This window comes from Hippocampus bargibanti, linkage group LG11 (genome assembly GCF_051943395.1).
Source record: "Hippocampus bargibanti isolate YZ-2025 linkage group LG11, ASM5194339v1, whole genome shotgun sequence".
NCBI classification, from domain to species: domain Eukaryota; kingdom Metazoa; phylum Chordata; class Actinopteri; order Syngnathiformes; family Syngnathidae; genus Hippocampus; species Hippocampus bargibanti.
Window position 1 is genome coordinate 20727730 of NC_142744.1, and position 11988 is coordinate 20739717.

General features: G+C 40.9%; 1 protein-coding gene across 4 annotated transcripts; it reads left to right on the top strand.

Moving 5' to 3' along the window:
- Nucleotides 1-974: 974 nt before the first annotated feature.
- LOC148891909 (coiled-coil domain-containing protein 13-like) lies at nt 975-10070 on the top strand. 4 transcript variants are annotated; one of them, XM_089008223.1, is made up of 13 exons: nt 2060-2172; nt 2499-2655; nt 2727-2878; nt 3456-3598; nt 3668-3748; nt 4889-5002; nt 5084-5188; nt 6519-6668; nt 6728-6904; nt 6970-7227; nt 9570-9712; nt 9774-9916; nt 9989-10070. In XM_089008223.1, the coding sequence occupies exons 1-10, from the start codon at nt 2166-2168 to the stop codon at nt 7168-7170; spliced, it is 1287 nt and encodes a 428-aa protein (XP_088864349.1). In that variant the 5' UTR covers nt 2060-2165; the 3' UTR covers nt 7171-7227; nt 9570-9712; nt 9774-9916; nt 9989-10070. The 4 variants fall into 4 exon arrangements, with proteins under 4 accessions (XP_088864350.1, XP_088864349.1, XP_088864351.1 ...); XM_089008225.1 differs by having other exon boundaries at nt 6970-7057; XM_089008222.1 differs by lacking the exons at nt 9570-9712; nt 9774-9916; nt 9989-10070 and having other exon boundaries at nt 6970-7497.
- Nucleotides 10071-11988: the final 1918 nt, after the last annotated feature.

The following is an 11988-nucleotide window of genomic DNA, read 5'->3' on the forward strand; positions in this document are numbered from 1 at the left end:
TCTCGGCACCGTCGTATGTAGCGGTGGAGTCGTAGGTGAAGGTGGCGTCTGGGAGTGCAGGGGTTGGAGCAACAATCTGTGCCAACGCGGGAGAGTGTGAAGGTGTGGGTGGGTTCACGAACCGAGCCGTTAATTGTCCTGCGTTCTCCAATTGAAACGCCATTTCCACAGCCTTCGATAGTGGGAGGTCGTCAGGGGACAATAACAGTTTCTCCCGTAGTTTGGGATCAATCGTGTGTTTGGCGAGTTGATCCCTAATCATTTCCTCCTCCAAGCGGCCGAATTTACAGAGGCCCGCTAAACACCGCAAGTCGGCAACGTAGTGGTGTACCGACTCGCCTGTTCGTTGCCGTCGTTGACGGAAGGCAATCCGCCGGACAATCACGCCCTGAGGTGGGGTGAAATGTCGGGCCAATAAAGTGACACAATCCCCGTATGTCTTCGCGGGTCCAAGAGAGTGAAAAATGCGCTGCCCCTCACTACCTAAACTGTGTATTAGCATAGCCGTTCGGCGTGCTTCGCTTGCCTCGTTTAGTCCGGTCGCCGTCAGATATGTCGTGAACGAGTCATACCAGCGGGACCACGGGACTGGTGGCTCACCGGGGAGCGCGAGAAACGAGGGGAGGGGAGCTGTGTAGAAGGCCATCTTCGTCGCCAATGTTGTGTCCGGAGGAATGAGAGAGGAGAGTTGCTTGCACAAGATATGCTAGCTACCTAGCTGGCTATCTATTTGCTATCCATTTGATATATCTTTGCTATCTATCTATCTATCTATCTATCTATCTATCTATCTATCTATCTATCTATCTATCTATCTATCTATCTATCTATCTATCTATCTATCTATCTATCTATCTATCTATCTATCCATTTACTATCTATTAGCTAGCTGCTGAGCTGGCTATCTATTGGCTATCCATTTGCCATCTATTAGCTATCTGGCTAGCTCGACATGTAGCTGGCTATCTATTAGCTATATGGCTATCTAGCTAGTTGACTGTCTCGCTGGCTATCTATTAGCTATCTGTTAGATAGCTAGCTTTCTATCTATTTGAGTTACTTCTGGGTTGAGTGAACGCTGGCGCATGTGGCTGCCGCTGCTCACCCGCAGAAAAACTGATCCTGTGACTGTAAAAAGTTTTGAAAGGCGCTTAAAAATGAAGTTTTATTATTATTATTATTATTATTATTATTATTATTATTATTTGATTGATGGAAAACTCGAGATTTGAAAAAAGTCATGACTGGGGATGCGGCCTGTTGGTGAGAAAACGACGTCACAAATCATTGCCGGAGCTGCCATTTGGGTGACCAGTAGTGATGGGAATTCCGGCTCCTTTCAGAGAGCCGGTTCTTTTGGCTCGGCTCACTAGAAAGATATTTAGTGGCTCCCAATTGGCTCCTCAGTTTGTTTTTGTTGCTTAAATTAACTACCAACAATTATGTAAAAATATGCAACAAGCAAATTACCCATGTAAAAAATACACTATCAATTATTTTTATTTATATGGCTTTGTTTATATGTGCACAGAGCATCCACTAACTTCTGAATATCAGCTGTCACTAATTTGCTTTTCATATTAATAATGCTAGAATACAAATGAGTAAAAATGATAATAATTGAATAATAGTAACAGCATAATATGATAATAGTTGTCCACTGTACCTGTCGACACTAATCTCCAGTGACCCCCTCTTCCACAGATCTTGACCAATCGCGTGCGGCTTTCACTGAAGACTGGGGGCGGGGGATACAGAGGATAAAAACCGGCTCCCATTTCCAGCTCCTTGTTAGGTGCTGGCTCTCTTCCTTTACTTCAAAGATCCGGCTCGTTCGCGAACGACACATCACGAATGACCCGTGACCACCGACTTACACTGTTACACTCGCAGATCAAGTCGACTAGTTTCCCAAAAAAGTACAATGTTGCACAAAGGTTTGGAAAAGAATTACAATATTGCATAAAAAGTATGCTCAATCAATAATAGCAACACACGTTGTCAAATATGTAGTCCAGCTGATCGTTCTCTCGCGATATCTCGTCAGGTCAGCGTCGTTGCCATGGATGCTGTTGTTGAGGTACAACAGAAAGTTCGGGCAATCTTCTTTTCCAGACAGCCGTGCAAAACAACATCCGTCGTAAAAGAAGACGACATTTCATCTAATGGAAGGTCAGTAAATTGTATACTCCAGTTGTAAGAATCCACTCTATGTATCAACGTTGGTTTTGGGATCCTTCACAAAGTGTTAGAACTAGCTCCTGTTTAAAAAAAATACACCACGTGACAACTAACTGAAAACAATACTTGTACAGTCTAATCATAGATAAACACTGTTTGAGGTATTTAACAATACGTTCAGGAACGTTCTCTTTTGGTTGTAGTTTGGTTTAGAGCTTCAGCGCATCATATGTTTAGAATATAAATATATCCGGAAAATGAATAAATGAGTGTACCCCCCGCCCCCTTTGTGTGATGTCACTGTGCCCTTATAACAGAAGCATCACAGATGGACTATAGCAATGAAGCGAACAATCTTGAGTCTCTTGAAAATGTAAAACAGCAAATGGACAATATGAAATCCAAGGATACGTTTCTAAATGAGCATATGGACTTATTGAGCCAAAGCGCTTCGGCAAACACCATTTTAGACAGGTGAGAAAGTCTAAAAGGATAACAGTCGTTACCTTGCGTTCATTCACATTTTATTTCTCAACTTCCTGTAGACTTGAACGGGATGAGCGTCAGCGTTTGTTGGACCAGCTGAGGGAGCTGACGGATGTCAACGGTCGCCTCTTCAAATTACTGAGTGAAAAAGAATTTGAGTTCAATCACATGAAACAGAAATGGGAAAAAGAAAAGGCCTTTCTCATGGCTGGTACGTGTGTCATAAAATGATAAGGATCCACCGATTTCCCTTGTTTTTTTCTGTCTGAATACTTCTGAAATCTGTGTGCTGTACTCATCGATACCTACAGACCAGATGCTTGATAATACTATCCATTTTGCATTTTTTTTATTTTTTTTTTATTTCAATTAAATGTTCAAAAAAAGAAACTTTTCATGAATATGGCATAAGTTACACGCATGTAGGTTTAATGTCACAACTCGTCATTTGTGTTATTTTAGCACCCAACTGCATGTTTTTCGAAGTGTAGTCATACGTTTTATTTAAAAGTAGCCTGTTAAGACATGAGATTTCAATGTTGTAGAGTCTCAAACTGAATGCTGAAGGACACACAGTTCAAGATGTACATAGGTTAAAAAAAAAAAATATATATATATAGGATCCGGTTATTATGAAGAAGTTATGAATATGGGTGCCATAAATACCTCTGTGGTAATTTCAAAATAAAAGTGAGTTAAATTATTAAAAAATTGCAGTCACTGTCCCCTTAGAATCTTGGCTTTCATAGATTGATCACAATAAGTGTTAGGAGCTTATGGGCTTTTAGGTGTGTCAGGCATGTCAGGCGATGCAGCTGCCGTCAAGATTGTGGAGTTGTCTAAAAAGAACCGAGAGCTGAATGCTGAAGTGGAACGAGAGCGGACAAAATGCAAACAAAACAGCAATAGAATCAAAGCACTGGAAAAGGATGTGAGTTTTTTTGGTTTCATGTTGCCGCATCATCTGAATGGTCATTAATTTCCATTTTTCTTACGACAGCTACAGGCTGCCGTGTGCTCACCTCAAGGAAAAAACATTGATGCCAAAAGGCAGAAGCAAAGCTCTTGTCAAAACTTTGAGGTTCGGTTGACTCAAATGTTGTTAAAGACATTGCAGCATTTTGACATTGAAGAAAGTCAATGTTATTTAAAGGACAACCGACGTCTTCGGACAAGTTGTGTCCATAATTTGTAAAATGGCTTCAAATGACTTCTATTGAGCGTATTTTAATAAGATTCCACGGCATATAGCTATATTTTACGTTTTAAGACTCGCGCTGAATATTCAGGAAGCCTTGTTTTTGAGTTGGTGACCACTCCGTACGTGACGTCACGAAAGGACCACCCATGACCGACAAAAAGACACATTGTAGCAGTCCTTCCATCACGTCAATTTCGCTGTACTGTTTGGTCTGAAAACCTTGTGTTGCACCCAAAAGTCGCCAGAAGAGAGCCTCCAAGCTCCATGGAAGGAATTTATCAGCCTGTGGAAACGAGCTGATTCATTCCTCACAACAGTGGTGGCCATTTTTGGGTGCGACATTCCCCCTCGCCCGTTTGCCTCAAAATGACATGGAATAAATTCTTTAATCGGTTGCAAACATGTATGCTTTCCTCTTCAGAACTATTTGAATCGTATTCGGAACTGGATGTGTACCAAGAAAGCATATTCTCCGAATCTGAACCCATTGTTTTGATTTTCCAGCAATGCAAGACGTCTTGGCATGATGTCACGAACTTGGGGTGGGACTTTCTGAAAATGCCCAATTCGCAGCTCAATTTTTTTGCAGATTTTGGACACTTTAAGTCATTTTTATCAGAATCAGAATCATCTTCATTGCCAAGTATGTAGAACACACAAGGAATTTGTTTCCGGTCGAACACGCTGCACTAGTATCATCATCAAAAAATTGCAAAGAGCCACTATACAGTTCAATTTGGGCTACTGTTCAAAGAGTTAATGGCTTGGTGTTTTGCATTTGAATAAAAATATCATACTGCGTGTTTTGGGTGTTTTAGATGCTATAAAACGTTTTTCTGATGTCAGTTAAGAAACAAAAAAGTGACGTCGGTTGTCCTTTAAAACGTTCACTGTACATCATGAATCATTTACTGTGGATGTTGTTGTGTTCCATCTTAGCGTTTCTACTGCAAATTTGTGTTGTTTTCTGCAAGTTAATCATGTCATCCTAATGAGAACAACTGATTGTCTGCAAAACAGGACAATCCAGTGGTGAAGTCTTTGAAGGATAAATTATCTGCTTCCCAGCTCAAAGTCACAGAGTATCGCAACCAAGTTCAGTTTCTCAAACAGGAGCTAAAAGTGGCTCACAAGGTACAAAGCATCTCCTTCTTATGTGATTACCAAACACATTTTGCACACAACCTAAGTTGTTGTTCATATTATCCGTTGAAGGTTCTGACAAATGAGGTTGGGGAAGACGTCAACTTAAGCCAGCTACTGAATTGTGTGGGAAGCTTTAGAGGACGTGCACAGCAAATAATGGCTCTACAGTCAAGGGTAAGAAGGAAATTAGGTTTCATATTAAATGTGAGAGTTGACAAAACACATTGAAACAACACATTTTTGTTTTGTTGATGTTTGTTTTCCTTTCCACTTCCTTTCATAATTTAGCTGCTGTGAAATGTACATTTCTCCACTGTGAGACTAATAGTCTAATTGAATCTAATCTGTCAGGTAGTGCTTGCAGTCCTCATAGGATTTTGAATCACTGACCTCTTTGATGAGTTTAACCAAAATAATTTTGCACTGTTAGATAAAATTCATGTGATTTACAATATCAAACTTTGCATGGTCACGCATAGTCCTTTAAATAGAATTCAGACTTTCAGACAAATTAAGCCCCCTATGATCAGTAAAATATATGAACCTTGGTTTCCCTTGCCCTGACGCGGGTCATCGGGGTCCCCCCCATTTGAGAGCAAGGCCTCGAAGTGAGGCTCCAGGACATGCAGGAGAGAAACTGTCTCCATGATGGCCTGCAAATGCCTCGGGATCCCGAAGAGCTGAAAGAAGTAGCAGGGGAGAGGGGAGTCTGGGCTTCCCTTGCTAAAGCTATTGCCCCCGCACCATACTAAATACAATTGAATAAATGTATACAAATAAATATACACACAATATATAAATTACATGCATATTTTTACCACAAAATAGATTAACAAGTTTATACCAAAAGGCACATACATTACAATACGTTATGTTACATACATTTTCCAGGCCGCTTAATCCTCATTAGGGTCGCGGGGAATGCTTAGGTCAATCCCAGCTGTCTTCGGGCACTAGGCGGGGACACCTTGAATTGGTACCAGCCAATTGCAGGGCACAAACAAACAACCATCCGCACTCACACTCACATCAAGGGACAATTTGAAATGTTCAATCGGACTGCCATGCATGTTTTTGGAATGTGGGAGGAAACTGGAGGAAACCCACGCGGGTCTGGGGAGAACATGCAAACTCTACACATGTAGGCCGGACCAGGTCTTGAACTTACGACCTCTGCACTGTGAAGTCGGCGTGCTAACCACCGACTACCGGGCCGCCCATAAACACATCTAGAATTGTTTTATTTTTATTTTCTGATTTATATATTGGCTTTTTTCCTTGTCCAGTATATTCCATTCACAAATAAACCCAAGTAATGTCATGAACACAAGTTTTCTATAAAATACAATTTGTTCTTTCTTGATAATCATTCATGAATTTTTGAGACCTCTTGACAAAAACTCCTGGCTCCCACAAAGTGTGTGTGTGTGTGTGTGTGTGTGTGTGTGTGTGTGTGTGTGTGTGTCTGTGTCTGTGTCTGCGTGTGTGCGTGCGTGCTTGACAGGTGCGGGACCTGGAGCAGCAGCTGAGGTCACCTCCATTGAGCATGTTGAACACGGACGAAGAACAACTATCAGGCATTCCTCCGAAAAGCCGTGGCCATTACATTGGCTACTTCCGCAGCGCTGAGAAAGAAAAGAAGGAGGCCTTTCAGGTAGGTAAGTCATGATTATATTTTCATGGAAATATACCGACATACTCATCTTTCTCTAGAGGCTCTCTGACAGCTATGAAGCCTTGCAGCGAGACTGTAATCAGGTGAAGAAAGAACTGGAAGCCTCCAAAGCTAGGAACCAATGTCTATCTGCTGACATAAAAACCCTGAAGGCTCAGTCTTCCTCCATGCTGCTGAAGAGTAAACACGATGATGAGCTTGTGGATGCTATATTGGTAAGAAGAATATAAACCTAGTGAGTTGAGTTAAGATGTTAGTTGCCTCCCTCTTTCCATGGCAGAAGGAGAAGAGTCGCATGCTGGATCTGCTGAACCACCTCACCAGACAGAATGCACCGAGTCAACCCAGCGCGGCGCCGTCACTCAGCAGTGAGCTCTCCTCGCAGAAAATGCTTATCCAGAACTTATACCAAGTGGTCGCTGACAAAGAGGACACCATCAAGGAGTTAGAAGAAAAAATTAAGAAGCATTTCAGTCCTTGACAACTGATGACAAGTCAAAATGAATGATCTTTCAAAACAGCAATTTGGGTGGAAAAGGTGATTTAGAAACAACCCCATTTTGGACTAGATTGTCAAGTTTTCAAAAATATTCAAAATTACATACATTGAGATGATAAGGTATGACTGCATTTCTACAAGTTTATATGAATAACTTCCAACAATAAGATAAAATAATGCTTTATCTTGACTCATGATAAAGCAGTTTTTTAAATAATTACTGAGTAGTACAGACTCCTGACAATACTGAGCTGTATGTCTTTTGCTAGTTGAGAATGTAAATTCAAAATAAAACAGTGAGCACTGGTTCCCAACCACTTTGCCATGGCACATGAGTGTGATGTGTGGAGTCGTCTGATTTCACTTTCTATCGCTCAAATATATCTTTGCTCATCTATTGATGCCAGCGACGTAGTATGACGGGCAGAACAATTACTTGCCCTTCCATTCCATTTCTATAAGATTAATATGATCAATACTTTTGATAGCATTTTTGTTTGGCAGTGTGCCTTGATATTTTGGTAATGCAAAACATGCACCATTCTACAGTACACATTGATAACATGTTCATATCAAGTGGAAAATATAGATTTTTTCATTACCTTGACTCTCGCCAGTCGAACCTGAGTGTTTTTAGTGGAGTGTTTATTCGTTTATTCTTCTCTCCGACTTCGGTATTTGTACTGTTCCAATATGGCTGTCACACAAGCTCATGTGTGACGGCTGGCAAGTAAGTGGAATGTGTCAGAAAACACGCACCTAACCGAGGTAAATGCCCGTTTCTTGCGCAAGGTGGTGGTGTTCAGCCTCCTTGAAAATAATTGACTCTGGGAACTTGTTAAAACCAAATTCATGACGTAACCACACGGTGTTGCTCATGTTAATTACGCTGAAAGAGCGTCCGGCCTTCGCAAATATGCAACAAAGGGAAACATTTCTGACAGTGACATCAATGCCTTTACGCTATAAAGGCTGACATAACTGCGAGTGAGTGGCAATACCCTCGCGCGAAATTGAAGCGATCCAATAGATAAAAAGTGACTAAAACGGATCGCGGTTAGGGACCATTTCCGGCACGAAAAAAATGCAAAATTATACCTCTGTCGGGGAGCACGAAAGGTGAGTATAAAGTGACTTTTCGATAAGTGCATTGGCTTTCCCCCAAAGGTAAATAAAATTACACTTATTTCATCTGTCGGTGTTAGCGTTAAAACTGCTAATTTGCTACTGATGTAGTTTTTAGAGCAGATTCTTACTGGTTAGCACACCGGCTTCACAGTGCAGAGGTCGCCGGTTCGCGTCCCGGTCCGGCCTCCCTGTGTGGAGTTTGCAGGTTCTCCCCGGACCCGCGTGGGTTTTCTCCGGGTCCTCCGGTTTCCCCCCACACTCCAAAAACGTGCATGGCAGCCAGATTGACCACTCCAAATTGTCCCTCGGTGTGAGTGTGACTGTTGTATGTCTTTGTGTGCCCTGCGATTGGCTGGCAACCAATTCAGGGTGTCCCCCGCCTCGTGCCCGAAGACAGCTGAGATAGGCTCCAGCAACCCCCGCGACCCTAATGAGGAATAAGCGGTACGGAAAATGAGATGAGATGTTTTACAGTACATCTACAATTCTAATAATTGGATGATAAAGCTATTGATATATGTCAGTTTGTCTCACAATGACAATAATAACTATATTTTTTTTCTCAGACATTGAATTTAGATGAGAGCAAACATCCATCTGTCCATCCACGACTCTACTCTCAGAATTGTCGATCGCATGTCAGAGTTTATCAAGCTGCCTTTGGGCACCCTAATTGGGCACATCCCAAAGTTGTTGCCAGCCACTTACACCCACACATAGGCAACCAACTACCATTCACACACACAATCACACTTTGGAACAATTTCGAGGGATAATTTAACCCGCACATGCAAATTTCACATAGGAAAGACACGAGAATTTCAACTTTAATTTGACACATTACCAACACAATTATTAACTTATATTGTTTTCTGTGGTGCCCTGGTGGACAACTGGTTAGCATGTTGACCTCATGATGCAGAAGTGCAGGGTTTGATTCCGGCTCGGCCTTTCTATGGACATTATCCTTCAATGTGAATGTGAATGCCGAGGAATGTCCATCAATGTGCGTCCTGGGATTGACTGGCAACTAGTTCAGGGTGTGCCCATCCTAGTGCCTGAGACAGTGGAGAAAAGGATGGATGATTAAGGCATTCTTTCGAAATGTCACAAATACCAACATTTATTCATGAGCCAGTCCACACAAATATATATATGTATTTCCATCTTAACTCATTCTCAGTCACAGTATCCATAAAACGAATTTAAAAAATAGTGATTTCAATTATTGTCAATTATGTTGCTTATTTTAGACAGCAGCAGGAGAGCCTGTTGAACCAACTGAGAGAGGCGAGGGATGAAAATGACTGTCTGATACAACTGCTCACTGAAAAGGACGTTGAAATCAAACACATGAAGAAGAAACTGGATGACGAGCGAGTGCTGGCCTTGGCGGGTATGTTTGTTCTGATGTACTTATGTTGTATCTGAATTGAAAACAAAATGTGATATTTTAGGTGTAACGGGCATAGCAGGTGATATGGCTGCCGTCAAGATTGTGGCGTTGTCCAAGAAAAATCGAGAATTGACCTCTGAACTCGAGCGAGAGAGATCTAAATCCAAACAAAACAGCAATCGAATGAAGGAGCTTGATAAACAGGTTGGGCTCGATATTATGTAATGGATTTGTGTCAATACTCTGAGTTTATTTTTGCCTTACTTCTCACTCCAGCTGCAAGCTGCGCTGCTCTCACTATCAGGGCAAAACGCTGATGCCAGTATGCAGAAGCAAAACTCATTGAAAGACTGGGGGGTAAGTTTATTTGGGTGCTTACCCAATGTCCAATTACCCAATTGCCCTTGAGGTCATAATAATCCATGCATTTTCTGACCCTGAACAATTTTAAATGTTCAGTCCCTTTACAATGATGCCACTGCCATTTGTTTTTGGACATAAATTTTGTATTTTTACAGTCATTAAAATGGGTACATCTTCATTCATGACAGTTAAGTTGAATAAAGAGCCCAACTACCTTGTGTATTTGCCCATGTTTGTCATTAAGAGTGGGTAGTTTTGTTAGGTTAATTAAATTGTAGATTCATTTACTTGGAAATCATGAAATATTCAAAATTTCATTTAGTTGACGTTACATTTAAAATGTTTTCTATATTTAAACAATTTTAAAGTATAATTGAATGTAAAAAAATCTTTAGATTTTTTTTTGTATTCTGTTATTCAGCATTGAGCTTGTTTTCATATACTTTCTATCAATATATATCAATATAATTTATGAACATGTGTTGACATGTTATTGCTATTTTTTTAAACAATATTTAAAATAAAACACATTTTAATTATCCAATATTTCCGATGGAAAAATATGTTTATGTTTGATATACAGTAAAGTCTCGTTATATCAATATTCTCGGGAGTCGGAAAAAATATCGATATAACCGGAGTATCGATATATCTGATCCTGCGGCATGTAAATTTTCTTCTTGCGTTCATAGAAATAGTATCGTAATAAGCAGTACTATTGATATAACCGATATCGATATAACGAGACTTTACTGTACTTTTTTGGAGTGAAATGTTTTTTGTAACTCATTTACTGCCATTCATGAATGTATTCGGGAATTGACGTAGAATGCCATTCCCGAATTTGTTCAGGTTTTTCTTTTTTCATTGCCTCTGGCAATGTTTTTCTCTTCCACAAGCTTCCACATGTTAGCACTTTGTTCCATCTTAAGCTGTTGTTAGAGCTCTATATAAACCAATATGTATGTATTGCATTGAATTTTGGACAGCTGCCCTCATTACAAACTCATATCACTCCAGATCCATATAATTTAGGAATTACCGTAATTTCCGGACTACAGAGCGCACCTGATTAATAGCCTCACCCACTACATTTTTAAAGGAAAAACCATTTTGTACATATATACACCTCACGTGTCTATAAACCGCATGTGTCCAAATTGAAATGTTTATAAAGAAAGACAGTACACAGAAAACGTTTTCATAATATACCTTAACTTTTGTTTCAAAATAGTGCCTGTTACGCGGCAGCAACACAACAAGCTTTACGGTGGCAACACAGACCGAATAGGGATAGATAAAAAACATGCCGGGAAAAGTGAGACACGGCAGCAACACGTTAGCGCTCGCTGACAGTTCTGGGCACAAAAACATACCAAGTCACTGAGATGCGGAAGAAATATGTTTGCACTCACTAACTAACAGGGTTGGTTACAAAAACATAGCAAGTCGCTGAGAGCCATCCTCATCTTCCTCCTGTAAACTGAAAACATGGAAGTCTTCCTACTCCTGCGTGTCGGATTGGAATAGTGTCTGATATTCCTCGCCACACACGCTCTCATTCTCTCTAACGTTGTCACTTTCATCTGAGGTAAAGTCACTGCCGTGCTTGTGCTGTCCTCGCCGTCACGCAGCAGACCAGCTTTTCAAAACCCGTTGGTGATGGTTGATTTTTTTTTTCACACTGCTCCACGCTATCAGGATCCACTGGCAGACTTGTGAAAACGTTGCTCTTGGCATACGGCCATTTTAGGTAAACGATTCTCGCCGCTGGTTATTCAGGCCTCCCATTCAACTCAGAGTGCCACTTTAAATGCATGATTCACACGCAAAGTTACATTAAACCTGCGTCTTCCTCGGCACATATATTCGCCGTGTCTCACTCTTACCTTTAGTGCTCGAGCGCCCTATGG

Excerpts from the sequence above, each read along its gene's own strand:
- LOC148891909 (XM_089008223.1), top strand. Across the intron at positions 2,656-2,726 it reads GCAAACACCATTTTAGACAG|ACTTGAACGGGATGAGCGTC; the intron begins GTGAGAAAGTCT and ends AACTTCCTGTAG. Across the intron at positions 6,669-6,727 it reads AAAAGAAGGAGGCCTTTCAG|AGGCTCTCTGACAGCTATGA; the intron begins GTAGGTAAGTCA and ends ATCTTTCTCTAG.